The following is a 16446-nucleotide window of genomic DNA, read 5'->3' as shown; positions in this document are numbered from 1 at the left end:
TTTCTCCACCTGGTTTTACTGGATCCCAAGCTGATGATATTTGAACCAAAAACATCTGGACCAAACATGTAAATCTCAACTCACAACATCTGAAAAGTAATAATTGGTTACACATATTTAAATATACATTTCCATACAATACATCTGAACCAAATATTTACAGTATCTGAATCAAAGGGAAAATCAGATCCTTGTGATCAGGTGCAAATGAGGAAAATCATCAAAGAAAGAAGGATATTTTCTGTTGTTATGGTGACTGGCTTATTTCAGTTATATTTTATCAGAGAACAAAAGGTTTGAAATGTTTCCCTATCCTGACTCTCACAATGTGACGTCCAACTGCAGTGAAGGACCAGAGGAAAGTGGACATTGTGGGGACATGATAGCAGACATTACAGTCTGGATGACCTTCAGCGCTCTCTTCTCTGTGGTTGGATGTCCTGCTTGTGCTGCTGTTCTCTGGGAGTTGTTCAAAAGACACAAAAGAGGAAACTATGTCACCCCTAATGATGTCTTCATGCTCAACATCACCATCATGGACCTGCTCTTCTTGTTGTTCATCCCTCTTGGGTTGTTTAACTTCCTTTTCTGGCTTTTCCAGCCTGTCCAGATGTGGAGTGACTTTCTGTATGATTTAAACCTGACTGGACGACCTCTCCTCACGGCCTGCATGTGTTTTGACTCCTACCTGGCAGTGGTCCACCCAGTCTTTTATCACACCCACAGGAGTCCAACTGTTGGCATCCTCGTGGCTGCTGCATTGTGGGCCATCACTTTAGCTAAAGGAACCATTAACACAGTCATAGATGAGCTGAACCACAGTCCCTGGACCATGTTTATGTATGTCATAGCTCTCCCTGTCATCATCATCTGTAACTCCTCAGTACTGTGGACGCTGAGGAAGTCTCACAGTGGAAGGACGGGTCTCCACCCAATGAAGAAGAAGGCTCTGCAGATCATCACCAACAACATGATAGTGACCGTCGTTGTTTACCTTCCTCCTGTGATGGTTTACATCGTTGGCAACATGAGAGGTTTCTGCTAAGGTAGGGGTTCTCATCTGGTCTCACCCTGGGACCCACATTTTACCATGGTCGTTCAATTGTGACCCTTTTGTTTTTTTTAGAATTCAACCACAAATTAGTTTTTTCTCAATTATCTGTTGAAAACAATCTTTTTTAAAACATAAATCCCTATATTCTCCTGTATAACATGCATTTCACAGCATGAAATGCAAAAGAAAATTTCTTTCAAAATAAAAGACAAGTCCAACATGAGAAATATTAAGCATTCATTTATTTTTGACCAGCTGTCCATGACCCACCCAGTATAGATCTGCAACCCACTTTTGGGTCCTGACCCACCAGTTGAGAATAACTGTGCTAATGAATCTAACAGGAGATCAGACCTGTTCATAGAATATATGCTTTCTATTAGGGATGGGCTATATTATCAAATGTTATATTGGTTTTTCCACATATATTGAAAAAATACTGTATGTGCTGTTGTTTAAGACAACATAATAATAATGAAAATGAAAAATACAATAAATAAAATAATTTTTCAAAATATAAAATAAATAAATAAACAAATAATTGAATAATTAATAAGAAATATTCAAAAACAAACATGACTTTTTCCATTACTAAAGAAATTGGAAATTTAGTGTTGGACAATATCGGATATCAGCAAAAAGCTAATATTGAACTTTCTATAGAGTAGCACATTTTATAATAAATACAATGTTATTTAACAGAACAATCCACTCCTGTCCTCATATGTGTCCTTTAGCCATAACATAACATTATTGTAAGAATGGCCTCATGGGTAGCCTTAAAAAGTAGTCCAAGGTTCCAAAAATGCAGTCAAGTGTATTTATTTACAGTGAAAAAAAGTGCATCAGTATTTCTGTTTTCACAACATTTCATATGAAAAGTGTGTGTTCACATTGTTATGTCTAAGGTGGGCCCATAATAGAAATATAAGGTTTCATTAGCCAGGACAGAAATGAAGCCGTTAATAGGGGTTGGTCAGTGACAATTCATATAAGCAAATAGTACGGTATAGTGGCTTCTTTGATGGAAATATTTGTATTGATTGATCATTTATTTTTCCTTCAAAAGTCAGTTTTAGTCAAGTTATTGACATTTTCTTAGAAGTATTAATTTTAGATCAAAGCTCCACAAATGGCATTACACAGTGAAGGATCTGATAAAAGCACTTTGGTGTTTGGTTTGCTCACAGGTTCCAGTCAGTTTTGATTTCTGGTTATTGTTCACTGGTATTAAATGTTGTAAGAATTGTGTTACAATAAATATCATTTTAGACAATGTTGATATTTTTGTTTTCTTTCCACATTAATAAACACATTTGGATAATGTTCTTAAACAACTGATTATTTTCATTTTTCTTTATTGTACATTATATTAACTGTCATCAATGCCTTTAATTGTAAAACAATATATTTTCCCTTTGGTCTGTATTTCCATCATAAGTTTGGTCCTAAATTTTCCTAAGGTGGTAAAGTCATAAATATATATTCTTCTTACCTGTAGTCACCCTGTATTTATCATCATCATGCTTGTAACCTATGTGAATAGATGCTTGTAAAATAAAAATGTACACATTGGTTTTTTTTTACATTTAAACTTTTATTAAACATAAATTTCAGATGCACTCCTGGAAAACAAACATATTCATATTAATAATTCATATTTTTGAATATTAATTCTCATTTGTTCCTCTACAAAATGCATCTTGTAACTGTAGAGGATGATGACATCATTTGTCACACATACATAGCAGAGAACAGAGAGTGACAGTGAGGAGGTCATAAACTGATGAATATTTTCACCCTCATGGACCACATGGTCAGAATGCTCTGCCAGATGTGCTCCAGTGTTTAAGTCGTGTCGTTACTACAGTTCTTCAATCACTTTCTAGCATAGATGGCCACAGACAGAGCGATGCCACCAATGGCTACTGCAGTGGCACCAAGCAGCCACTTCCAGCTCAAACCCCATGCTGACTTGGCCTGATGTTTGTGGGTGCTGGACGGGTCCTCCAACATCTTCTCATCCATGGCCTGATGTTTGTGGGTGCTGGACGGGTCCTCCAACATCTTCTCATCCATGGCCTGATGTTTGTGGGTGCTGGACGGGTCCTCCAACATCTTCTCATCCATGGCCTGATGTTTGTGGGTGCTGGACGGGTTCTCCAACATCTTCTCATCCATGGCCTGATGTTTGTGGGTGCTGGACGGGTCCTCCAACATCTTCTCATCCATGGCCTGATGTTTGTGGGTGCTGGACGGGTTCTCCAACATCTTCTCATCCATGGCCTGATGTTTGTGGGTGCTGGACGGGTTCTCCAACATCTTCTCATCCATGGCCTGATGTTTGTGGGTGCTGGACGGGTTCTCCAACATCTTCTCATCCATGGCCTGGTGTTTGTGGGGGCTGGACGGGTTCTCCAACATCTTCTCATCCATGGCCTGGTGTTTGTGGGTGCTGGACGGGTTCTCCAACATCTTCTCATCCATGGCCTGGTGTTTGTGGGTGCTGGACGGGTTCTCCAACATCTTCTCATCCATGGCCTGGTGTTTGTGGGTGCTGGACGGGTTCTCCAAAATCTTCTCATCCATGGCCTGGTGTTTGTGGGTGCTGGACGGGTTCTCCAACATCTTCTCATCGTCCTCACTGTCCTCACTGGTGGCCAGATCAATCTTCTCAGTGGGGGGCAGCAGCTTCAGGCCTGGAGCATCAATAACTCCCAGGAGCGTAATTTCAAACTCAACCTTTGACAGAACCTTGAAGAGCGCCTTCTCTCCCATTCCCACGAATCGAACCACTTCATCCACTACCCGGAACACTTCCCCGTTACCCACAGTGAACAACAACTCCGGGTCCTCGTTGACCTCCGTCCCATCCAACAGACGTGTTATTAGATGAATCTTCACAATCTGTCCAAAATGTGGCCTACTGTCTATTCCTCTTCCAGCCTGCAGCACCTTTTTCATTATCTCACCATTTCCAATGACATCGTACCACCAATCAATTTTTCTCCTCGTGGACTGAACCATGACAATCTTATTCCCACTCTTCACGACTGATGCACTGTCACTGCTTTGGTAAACAACCTGAAACACAAGAAAACATATTATAAGTAGATTACCATTATTAGCTGGCAGCTTCTGAGCAGGGTTGGTGTCAGTAATAATTGTAATCATGTAATTGATAATTAATTACAAAGATGGTGTAGTTGTAATTGTAATTGTAATTTTAAAAACCTGTTGCTGTCATAATCTCATTAAATTCTAGTTGAGTTCAGATAATTTACTTTGTAATTGTAATTGCCTTTAAAATTCTATAAAAAAGTCAATTATTTAATGCAAAACTGGTGAACATGTTCTACACATATGTAGTTAAAATATTATTAAAACGTTTATATCAAGCTTTCCCACATTTTACCATTTTAAAAGTGTATTTTACAGCTGACTTAAGACCTGTTATCATATGAGATGCTAACAGAAAGCTAACACAAGAGAAAGGTTAACTTTTATTAGGTTATCTATTTCAGGTTCAGTATTTCTGAATAATTGTAAAGTAAATGATAACGTACTGTAAGTGTAATTGAATTTTTGAAGCAAAAAAATAATAATTGTGATTCAATTGTAATTGGAAAAAATGCTGGTCACTGTAATCATAATTGACTTGTTAGATTGTCCTCTGTGCCAAAAGATGGTATGAGATTTACCGTTTAAGAGCAGCTTAGGGAAGGATGTTAATTCTGGGACGTATCAGTCTTTCTTTGAATCAGGGGCTGTTACAGCTGTTTCCTATTCTCTCCTATCTGCAGCTTTGGGCTTTCATACTATGTCTGTGTGTTTGGAGTTCTACGTTTTAATTTCTTCCTTTGAAGTTCTGCTCTGTGATGTCATCTTCTGAAATTCTGCTCTTTGAGGTCTTCCTTTGATGTTCTCTGATGTAGAGTTCTTCCCCGGCATATATCAACGGTTGTTCTAAACTCCTCAGTAGTCACGGTTACATGGTGTTTTTTTTAATTCAGAATGAGTTATTCTGCATTAAATCATTCTGCTTCATGTTTACATGGTAATAGTAATTCCAGAACTGAGGTTTACATGGAAAACCTGTTTATTCAGCTTTAGTTAATTCCACTTTAGGTCTGGGGGTTGGGAAGGCTGTGATTGGACAGGGGGCGAACATGACGTATCACGTCTATTGGGAAAAACACACAACCAACATGTTATTGTCGGCTGTAACACAGAAGACCACACATGAGAAGTGTTTTCACCTTTATTTTGATTGTTGTATTGAAGCAACAGCTCAACAGTAACACACTTTGGTCCACGGAGCAGAAGAGATAGAAACTAATCACCAGTAAATAAAGTCCAGTATAACTCCGTAAAACAAAAACCAGGAATAAATAGTTGCTTCCTGGTAAAGATAGTAGCTCTAAAAATGGTTCCAATGATAAACTTGGTGATATTACAGCCTGTGCAGCAGTATGGGGACGCATGTCCGGGTCTTAGTATCACCCGTCTGATGAAACCTGTTCCGTTTGCTGATCTCCATGTGTGTGATAAGTCCATGTGTCCGTGTTAATGTCAGCATGTTTATGCCTCCGTCCATTCCCTTTTTTCATTATATTCATGGCTAAAAACGCTCTTATTAAATAGTGTCAGTGTCATACCACAGAGAGAAGCTGTGACTGAGAACATCCTCTACATCAGAGGTCTCATTCTCGTGGCCGTAGAACAATGTGAAAATGTAATGTTAGTGAAGCCCGTGTGTTTTATACTGTAATGTAATGACGTGACTCGAGCTGTTATCAAAGATTTTGAGCCTTTAATGGAAGTCCTTAAAACATCATGTACCCCTCATTCTCTGCTGACGCCCACCCTTCCCCAGCCTCCCAGCCAATCAACACGCAGAACACATGTAAACAAAGACGAACATTGGCAGAGAAAGCTGCACGTAACGATGCTTCAAATGCCATGGGAAACCACAACACCTGTTAAACATTGAATAAACTACACGTGGAACATAACTCAGTAACATAGGACCTAGTCTGTTACAATATGAATGGCACTTTACAGCATTGTGCATTGATGATGTCACCAAGGGAAGCACACCACCGATAGAGCCACCCACCCAGCCAACTCGCACCCGCCGTCTCGCTTCCGAGGCTGGGGGCTCATAGGGGACCTACTCGCCTCGGTTATCGTCAACAAAACATCGGTGTTGGCTGGAACGTACAGCTGATTCCATGGGGTTATTATAGAAAATAAAAGCCTCTGTGGCTGCGTCCCATGGTTTGTATCAGCTATAATCGGCTAATGTCCCGACGGACAGTAAACGCCCCACTGGCGATTGCTTTTTTTCCGCTCTCTATCTCGGTGCTATCTACCATCTACAAATGTCATGATGTTCATGTCATCACGAAATACATGAATATTGAGCACAAAAAGAAAGAGTGGTTCATTATCCACCTTGTTGTCGTCGGAAGAAAAAACGGAAATGACGTTCTCCATGCGTCTGGTTGGCTAAACACGTGACTTTAACTGTATTGCTGGGAGAGCGACAGCAATTAGCTGACGTCATGTCATGTTGGATTTTCTGCAGATACACTTTTTAAGTTTTTGGTTGAAATGTCATGAATTAAGATAATTAATTTAACAAAATAACCAAAGAATGACGGGTAGTGTCGACCCTAGTCTCTCTGGTGCCCTAGGACAGATTTTCTTTTGGCCCCTTTCTATTTTTTATATCACGTATTTGACATTTACAGTATTGTTATATTATTATTATCAGAATCATTTCTAACACTTACATAGTGATCTTCACCATATCCACAAAGATGCTTTACATGAGGAGAAAACATGAGCAAAATTACTTTTTTGACATTTTATTTACTTGTGATAAAAGAGTTTCACATACACATATAAAAGAACACAAACAAGTAAATAAAAGCTAATTTAAATATCTTAGTAATTAATATTATTATAGTAAAGCATTGCACAAAAACAAGATACAGATTAAAGATAGATAGATAGTGGTGGGTTGGCTCATCAAATATTATTTTTAATTTAAATACTTGTGACTACAATGTTTTACTATATTTCATTATGTAAAAAGATGCAAAACTTCCAGATTTAATATAATCTTACTTAAATTGCAGTAATGAACACACATTAATATACACAATTACAGTTCACAAAGGTATTGCACAAAGAAACTATTTAGTAAAAATAGTGTTATTTTCTGGTGGTGATTTATAAACAGCTTTAACCAACACAAGCTAAAAAAGCTCCATTCATTATATGGAAGAGATTTGTCTCAAAAATATTCACTAATACATATGGAGCCCTGGAGGTGACATGGATAAAAAAAAAAAGATCTCTCACTGTGACTTAATTATCTCGTAGTGTAACTTACTTATTATCTCACACTGTGAGTTACAGAGACTGGTTCTGGGTCAGAGTTTATCACAATGACATCATCCACAATGCTGGATATTCATCTGTTTATTGATTTTTACTTTGAAAACGATTCAAAACATAAAAATATTAATGATTTGTTTGCTAGACGGCACAACTTTAACATGAGTGACAAACAGGTAAAGATGATACTTTAGTTCTAGAGGACACAGTCGTCATAAAGCATAGCTTAGAGTCCTGGTTGAATTCATTAACAACAACTACAATACTACGGTAACTTCATGGATACCTGTGGATAATAATAATATTAATGCATTAGATTTTATTTAGTGCTTTTCATAGACACTCAAAGCTCTTTACATTGATGTGCATCATTCTTTCACTCCACACACAGTGGTGGTAAGCTACTATTGTAGCCACAGCTGCCCTGGGGCAGACTGACAGAAGTGAGGCTACCATAGTGAACCATCGGTCCCTCTGACCACCACCAACACTCACTCACACACTACATTCATACGATGGATGTACATGGACTTGAAAATGGTTGTATTAGAGTTTTTCAGCGTTTCCTCGTCCCTACAGATGCAGACAATAGCCTTGATAGTTACTGACCCTCAAAGTAACACCACCAGTAATGTTACATACAGCACTAAGATAAGACTGTACAGTGAATAGTGAATGTGATCATGTCCCTCTGTCACACATTGATCCCACCCACCCAACAACCACAGCATGGAAGGTCCAGTTGACAGAATGTTATATATGTCACTCACATGTACTACCCAAAACAATGTTTGACTGTTTGACCTACATAAAGATATTACATTAAAAAAGAAGAAAAACACTCATTTCCTTAATACTCTGTGTGTTATTTTCTCTAATGAAGCACGTTATTCATACATACTGTATATCTGTGTAGAGTCAAATGTGCTGATCAATCAATTCAACAATGTTGGCCCCAAATGAAGTGAAGCAAAGCAGATGAGAAAGTGTTTTATTTCTATTAACAACAGAGGAAACTTTGGTCCATGTGTAACACAGCAGTGATGGTTACAGCATTCATCCTCTGCTTCAGTGGATCAATCACATCTGAAATGAAAAAACTACAAAGACACACATTTCATTTTCTTTTCTTTCTAGAATTATCTTTTGATAATGTTTGTTGTTGTGAGGATTAGGACACAATGTGACAAGATGTGTCAGCTCAGATATTTTTATACTGCGTTTTATTTTATGTAGATTAAATTTGTGAAAGTGAAAACATATAATACAGTTATTTAAGTTTGTTTTGTGTGTGGTGTTATGATTTGAAAAATAATAATTAAAACATTTTAAAAATAAATTTTAATAAGTTTTTTTTTTTTAATCATAAATTATTAGACATTTCAGAGGACTCCATTTTAATTCCAGGTGACCCCACATGGGGTCACGACCCCAAGGTTAAAAAACACTGCATTACATTATAGTGTACAGGAGTAGGGGGTACATGGCCTCAGGGTAAATGTTTGAAGGGGTACGGACTGTGAAAAGTTTAGGAACCACTGCATTAGAACAATTGTTTACAGGAATTTAGTGAACAAATGAAGGAAAACAGTTTTATTTATTTTTTACTGACTACAATTCTCCATCATATTATATCATTGTCCATCAATAAAACAGAAGTTGTACCATTAGTAATTACTCCTCTAATAAATGTGTAAATGTAGAACAGTGTCTTCCTCTTTGTGGAACACAGAGTTGTTGTGTCCTTAAGTCCCTATTCTCCACTATTGGTGGTGTTTTCACTGGTAATATTACAGTAAATAGAACTAGTGGGGATTACACACTGCTATCAGGGTAGCTGATACCTCACTGTCACATTATTTATCTGATTTTATTTTTTACTACTGTAATGTGTCTGTATCTAATCCTTATCTTTAACAGCCTTTTACTTCATTATGTACTTTTAAAACATTTATTCTTTCTTTCTTCTTGTTTAACATTTATCCTTTTTATATGTAATATTTATTGTAATGTAAGTAATTTCCCCCTGGGATAAATAAAGGACTTCTGATTCTGATTCTGGTTAATATTATTACCTGTGACGATGTTATTTGAGATATTTACAAATCCTGTTAAAACTAGTCAGAATTAAATATTAGACTTTTTACTTATATGTTAAAATTTCTGGAAAACTATTTTATTCTAACATTTAATGTGTCAGATATATATGGAATGCAATAGCTAAAGATGAATAAATTAAGGCAAAACTAAATTACATTGGGTGTTACACTGAGCCAAACAGTGGTGCTTATGTTAAAATAACTAATTATTTATTATAATAAAGACAACAATATTCTTAAGGCGTACATTAGTGTTTGATACATTTATAATGTCTACTGAATACAGAAAAAGATGATTTACATGGTAAACACTGCTTTCAGTTCATTAAAGATAAGAACAATAGATTTTAAGTGTTTTAAGACAAACTAACATCAACTACTGCACAAAACAAGACATAAACACAAGCTCACTGAGGACATCTACTGGTGAGATTTAGAGATATAACTTTAGTTGGAAGTTGTACAACTATTTAACAGTTGTAGTTAAGATGTGGAAATAGATTCAGGGATTTTTTTTTTTTTTTTTTGCATTGTTTGCACAAGTAAATTGTTATATTTGTGTACATGTTTATTTTTCATGAATCATTAAGCGTTACATTTAAGATAAAACAATATAAACTTTATTTGTTCCACAAAAAGGAAATTAACAGTGTTTTAGCAGCAGTAGATAAATAAACAGGGTAATAAACAATAGGAGATATTTACACACACATGGTCCTGTACACAGTACAGTGAGAAAGAGGGAAGATAATGGTGCATGAAGGGATATTACACAATAAAGATAATACAAAATTTAATTCTTAAATTGTCTTTTTCTAATATATTTATCTAAAGTCTAAGTTTAGTTTTTTATTTCTCAATTTGTGAAGGTGAGTACAAACATGACAACAGTTTAATGTACATTATAGTAAATTATTTTCCTTTTTAAAAAGCTGCATTTATTACACTTTGATCAACATAATTCAATAAATATTACTGTTTTTCACTTTCCAAAAAGTGCTTACATAAGCATCTTCTGTTATTATTTTTATTTGTATTTTTTTCTGTCCTTTTGAAATGTCCAGTTTGCAAACCAGAACAAATAAAGATACTTGTTTTGTGTCAACATTCAGTGCAGCCATGATCTCAGTGTGTGAGTTTACACCATTGATGCGTCGTCCCAAACATATATGACGCCAGTCCAGAATTGATGGTAATGCATCAGAAATCTAGCCTTCAAACCACCAAATGCTTTGGACAAAGAAGATCTAATAACCAATAATGGAGTTTGCACCAGCAGAGGGAGCAACGCAAGTACCAAGGAGCAACACAGGTTTGTCCGTCATCTTTAAAGGTCCCATGTCATGTTATTTTTCACACATCTCCATTTGTTCTAAGAACCCCAAAAACATAGTATTTGAGGTTTATTTTCCCAAACTCGTCTGTTTTCCAGAGTTTTAGCCTCTGAAAAGTCACTTTCTGAGCAACTCTACACACACAGGTTGATTTGCGGCCTGCTTATGCATATTCATGAGTGGGCGTGTCTATAGACGAGACACTGACTTCCTCCTCCCCACACTTTATCATGTTTAAAGAACAGAAAAGTTAATTTAGCGTAACATGGGCCCTTTAAATAAACATTGTTATTGTCACACTGACTCAGCATCTGATTTTGGGTCACACACACACACACACACACACACAAATCCATGCACGCGTGCACGCAGGGCAGTGAAATTTACAGGGTAGATATAGAAGACCACACAGACCACTCATACCAAAAACTGCCCCACTAGGTGGCGCTATAATTGCAAAAACTTTTTGGCCTTTAACTTTCACAATTTAATTCATATCTTCATAAAATTCATATCCACATGTTCCTTACATAGAGTCGCATTTTCTGACATAGGCCACGCCCACTCCCACAGCACATTGCTCTTTGTAAGTCACTACTTATTTTTTCAAATTACTCCTTGGGGTTTTGTCCAATCAGCATGAAACTTGGCACGTAGAGTCTTCATTTGGACCTGATCTAGAGTTTAGCAAAAAATTTTGTTCGGGCAAAATATTAACGAGTAAAGTTTTCTAGCGAGCTATAAAAACACAAACTGTTGCATATCTTGATCAAAATAATTGCTAACACCACCAATTCTTAGATCCTTGGTTGCCATGAGACAGTGGGGGTTTGAGCCAAATTAAAAAAAATTAGGCCTCTAGGGGGCACTGCAATTATGAGAAATTTTTATCTCCTAAATGGCAAAACCGATTTTTACCAAATTTGGTGGGTATAACCTTGGTTCGCTCCTGGGACCGGATCTCGAAGTTAATCACGATTGGTCAAAGTGGGCGTGGCTTATTACTACATAACATATAAATAAACAAACCTTTATTTCAGCTGAAGTATTATATTGAGCGATGTGAAATTTACACGGTAACTATAGAAGAGCACACAGATCACCCATACCAAAAAGTGCACCACGAGGTGGCGCTATAATGGGTGCAAACGCATTTTGGTCTGTAACTTTCACTTTTTAAATCACATCTTCCAAAACTTCATATCCACCTGTTCACAGCAAATGGCACGTTGGCCTGTGTCCTGACGCTCGCCACGAGCCCGTCATCCTTCGTGACGTACTTTCAGGGGCTCCACGAAACCTGGGGTCCGAGTCGCGCGGGAAGACTTGGCCCCCTTTCATAACTGCTTGCAGTTCTAGTTTGTATTTAGAATTAGAAGATAATGTAATATATCTATAAATGTTCTGCTATAGTCTAAATGATACATTAAATAAAATGTTAACATGAAGGATTAAAGTTATTACTGCAAATTAATGTTCATTAATTATTCCATACATATCTCAATGTTTAGTGTTTGTGTAGCATGTACATTACATTACTTTATGTAAACCAACCAAATACATTGTGTTTTTCTTTTTTCTAACAACAACAACAACAACAACAACAACAAACCTCTCTACATAAAAGTAGGAACTTATTTAGTTTAACTTTTCAAAATACATTTTAATGTTTAAAATATATCATATCAAAATATATCACATGTGGTCATATCTGATTTAATGTGACAACACAAACATTTGTCTTAAACATTTGCTTCAACGCATTCCATCACCATCTCTTCATCTCACACACACACACACACACGCACGCACGCACGCACGCACGCACGCACACACACACACACACACACACACACACACACACACACACACACACGCACACACACACACACACCTTTGTCTGGAGGAGGAAAAGCAGCAACGTGAAGTAATAAAAGCAACAAATTCTCTCACATTCCAGGTTTTAATCTCAATTTGTTTATGATGACGTCCTAAAGCCTTTGTTAGTGCTACACACAGATCTACATTAATGTGCTTTAAGAGACAATCCTGTGGCACAGGATGTGTGAGACTCATGACTGTAGCCAATCAGGAAGCAGCTGTAATTCTACGTTTCATCAGCGACACGTTGAAATATCTCAAACATGGCGACTGATAGAATATTACATTATTTTTATTTCCTGACTTTACTGAGTTGGAGCTCTGCCCCTCAGGTGGCGTTCAAGGTCACTTTTTTAAGTAGGAAGTTGTAAAATCCTGAGTAGTTTTGAATGCATAGACTGATATCTGTGATAAGAGAAAATGTGTAGATTTTTGTTCTTGTTTGTTTTTCTCTTCATTTAAAATCAGGATCCAGTTTTACACAGAAATGTCTCACATTAATATTTTGGGAGAAAATGACACATTTACATGTTATTTTTCACTGAAGGCGACTGAATATTCAGTAAATTTAGCAAATGGACAAATAGGCCAAATTTCACCATAATCTTGTTTAAAATCTAATAATCATGAAATATCTGCATGACACGGACTAAACCATGTTTGGGATCATATCACATTTCTGTGTATGTTTTCCTGTAAAACAAATATCTGAGTGTTTAGTGAGTTTAGCTAACAGACGTTAGTAAACGTAAAGTTACAGAAACAGAGGAACACTTGGTACGACCCAAAGAAAACAGAACAAATGAAAAGAAATAGAAGGAATGGAACGTTCCGTTCTTCCACTGAAATTGTGACATTACAGTTTTTTTTTATTGCTAACAAGCATTGGTTGAAACTGAAGTCACATGTTCCAAACTCTAAACACAGCCTGTATATCCATCAGTCATCTCAGCTCAACAGTTAATGTCATCCACTAAAGTGTTTCTCACCAACAAAACACTTGATACACGTCTCAAAAGAAGCTCATTCAACCACAACACTAACAAATAAACACACTTTAGAAACACACATTGTCATTGTGAGCACACTGAACTACTAAATACTAACAACAAAGAGCTTTACATCAAATACATCTGATCTTTACACTTTACATGATTTTTGTATTATTTTGGGCTGAATTTGAGAAAATCTGAGTCTTTAATCGTTCTCCACGTAAATGTTTCTGTTTTTCTGTCCACATTTACACAAATAAGGGTCTACATGGTGGTAAAATCCATCAAGGTCTTGACAAAACATTTGTCTCGTGCAAAGAAATGCAACTTTTGCCATAATTGCAATTTTTTGACAAGATTCTTTCACTGTCACTAATGTTTCCATGCAGGAAAATAGCAACAAAATGTGAAATGAGATCAAATTGTTGGTTATCTTTTACTGAGGCCAAAATGTTTGATAATTCCAGGGGATCTATTGGGGGATTTACCATACTGTTACAGATTGGTACAAAGTGCACAGCCATGTCCAGCTCATCATGTCAATCAGGGAGATCTGCTGCACCTGTAGAGTTGAGCACGACTGTGAGTTGTTGACAATCAGCTGGACTGGACTATATAAGGAGGATTTTCACTCTTCATTCAGTTGCTGTGAGAAATTGGATTCAGAAGGTTCTGCACCATGTGCTGGCCTTCTTTAAAGCTTGAGTTTGACTGTGAATAATTGATCAAGTACTTCTATGATTGTTTGTGGTGAACACTGTCCTCTTAGTTTTGTAGTTTTCATCAAATTATAATTCAGGTCCTCATTTTATCCTGATGCAGAGTTAGACAAAAAACTTTAATGACTATTGAGTCACAACAGAAGACAGAGAGACACTCTGTGCAGGAATATCAAACAGTGCCATCTATAGGTGAAATTACCACACTACAACACTGCCACTTAATTTTACACTAGTATTTGAAATCATTCAAATAATAATACAGAGCCAATGCTCTCCTTTGCTCTCACACCAAAAAAAACTTTTGTCATTGTGGCTTATATTTTTTTAAACAAAAAAAACTTTAACATTCACAATTACCTTCAGGAAAACAATTTTGTTTACAGGGATTTTTTCTTGGAACTCTTTTACAATTACAATCACTTTTAAGAGCATTTTTGTTTACAGCGATTTCACTGGAACTCTTTTAACAATTTTTCTTTTTTCCCTTTTATTACTTTGACCAGGCAGCGTTCGGCGTTCACCTGTCAAGCACAACCTCTTAAGAAGAAAAAAGACCACTCGCTTCTCTCAGTTTTTCAAACCTCTGTTTAGCCAAAGGCTTTGTCAAGATATCTGCTTTCATGTCATTTGTTGGACAGTAACATAGCTCTATGTGTTCATTCTGTACACATTCACGGATGTAGTGGTAGCGAATGTCTATGTGTTTAGTTCTGGAGTGATCAACCGGATTCTTTGCGATTGCGATGGCTCCTTGGTTGTCTTCCATGATCACTGTGGGCGTGGCCTCCATTCCAACATCACACAGTAAGCGTCTCAGCCAGATACCTTCTTGAGCAGCTTGACTGAGTGCGACATACTCAGCCTCAGCTGTTGAAAGTGCAACTGTTGCCTGTTTCTTGCTGAGCCAGCTCACGGCTCCTCCGTTTAGTAGGAACATGTTGCCTGTTGTCCAACGTCGATCATCCTGATCTCCAGCCCAGTCAGCATCTGAGAATCCGATCAAAGCTCCAATCTCCGACCGCTCATACTTCAGTACAAAGTTCACTGTCCCCTTTAAGTATCTGAATATCCTCTTCTCAGCAGTCAGATGTGTAGCATTGGGATTTGCATTGAACTTTGATACAGCACTCACAGCTTGAGCTATGTCTGGTCGTGTGGCCATTGCAGCATACAGCAGACTTCCAACCATTGACTGATATTCTTGTTGCTGTACTGGCTTACTAACACCATCCATCTTTTTCAGTTTTACATTGACATCAGCAGGAGTTGCTACAGGATTTGCATTGTTCATTCCAAATTTTTTCAGAATGGCTTCTATATAATGCTTCTGATGGAGAAAGACACATTAATTTTCTTTGTCTTGAACCACTGAGATGCCCAGGATATAGGACAGCTCACCCATGTCTTTCATCTTGTAGTGCTCCTTGAGAGCAGTTTTCAGCTCTTTCATGCTCTCAGTTGACTCTGTAATCAAAATGAGATCATCCACATAAACTGCGAGTATTTCAAGCTCTTTTCTTGTTCTCACAAATACACAGGGATCTGATGAAGTCAAGTTCCATCATGAACTTTGTGAAAGCTTTGCTCCAGCAACGAGGAGACTGCTTCAGTCCATAGATTGATTTTTTTTTAGTTTACATACCAGATGTTCTTGCCCTGGTTTGATGAATCCCTCTGGCTGCTCAATGAAGATTTCTTCTTTTAGATGTCCATTGAGGAATGCAGTGACAACATCCATCTGGTGCACATGTAGATTGTTTTGAATAGCAAAGGAAAGTAGTGTATGAATAGAGCTAAATCGTACTACTGGTGAGAAAGTCTCATCATAGTCAGCACCATACAAATGTGAGTAGCCCTTGGCGACGAGTCTGCACTTAAATCTTTCCACTCGTCCATCACTATGATGCTTAACTTTAAACACCCATCTTGATCCTACTGCTTTTCTTTCTTTTGGTA

The 16446-nt window shown here is 37.3% G+C and overlaps 2 protein-coding genes across 2 annotated transcripts in view; one reads left to right on the top strand and one right to left on the bottom strand.

The window, feature by feature from the left end:
• The first annotated feature begins 379 nt into the window (after positions 1-379).
• On the top strand, positions 380-1045 carry LOC114459328 (G-protein coupled receptor 35-like). The gene has a single exon (XM_028441620.1). The coding sequence runs from the start codon at positions 380-382 to the stop codon at positions 1043-1045; it is 666 nt and encodes a 221-aa protein (XP_028297421.1).
• Positions 1046-3687: 2642 nt separating this feature from the next.
• The window catches only part of LOC114459319 (peptidyl-prolyl cis-trans isomerase FKBP8-like), a 79592-nt gene continuing 66833 nt past the window's right edge, over positions 3688-16446 (bottom strand). Inside the window, exon 3 of the transcript XR_003673306.1 lies at positions 3688-4138. The gene's annotated coding sequence lies outside the window, so the exon portion shown is untranslated. The remainder of the gene's footprint in view (positions 4139-16446) is intronic.

Source organism: Gouania willdenowi, unplaced genomic scaffold (assembly GCF_900634775.1).
Source record: "Gouania willdenowi unplaced genomic scaffold, fGouWil2.1 scaffold_296_arrow_ctg1, whole genome shotgun sequence".
In the NCBI taxonomy this organism is placed as follows: Eukaryota; Metazoa; Chordata; class Actinopteri; order Blenniiformes; family Gobiesocidae; genus Gouania; species Gouania willdenowi.
Note: the sequence above shows the minus strand (reverse complement) of the source record. Positions and strands in the feature narration are given on the sequence as shown.

What these genes read in the sequence shown, in the direction of transcription:
- LOC114459328 (XM_028441620.1), top strand. Translation starts at nt 380, where the DNA reads ATGATAGCAGACATTACAGTCTGGATGACCTTCAGCGCTCTCTTCTCT.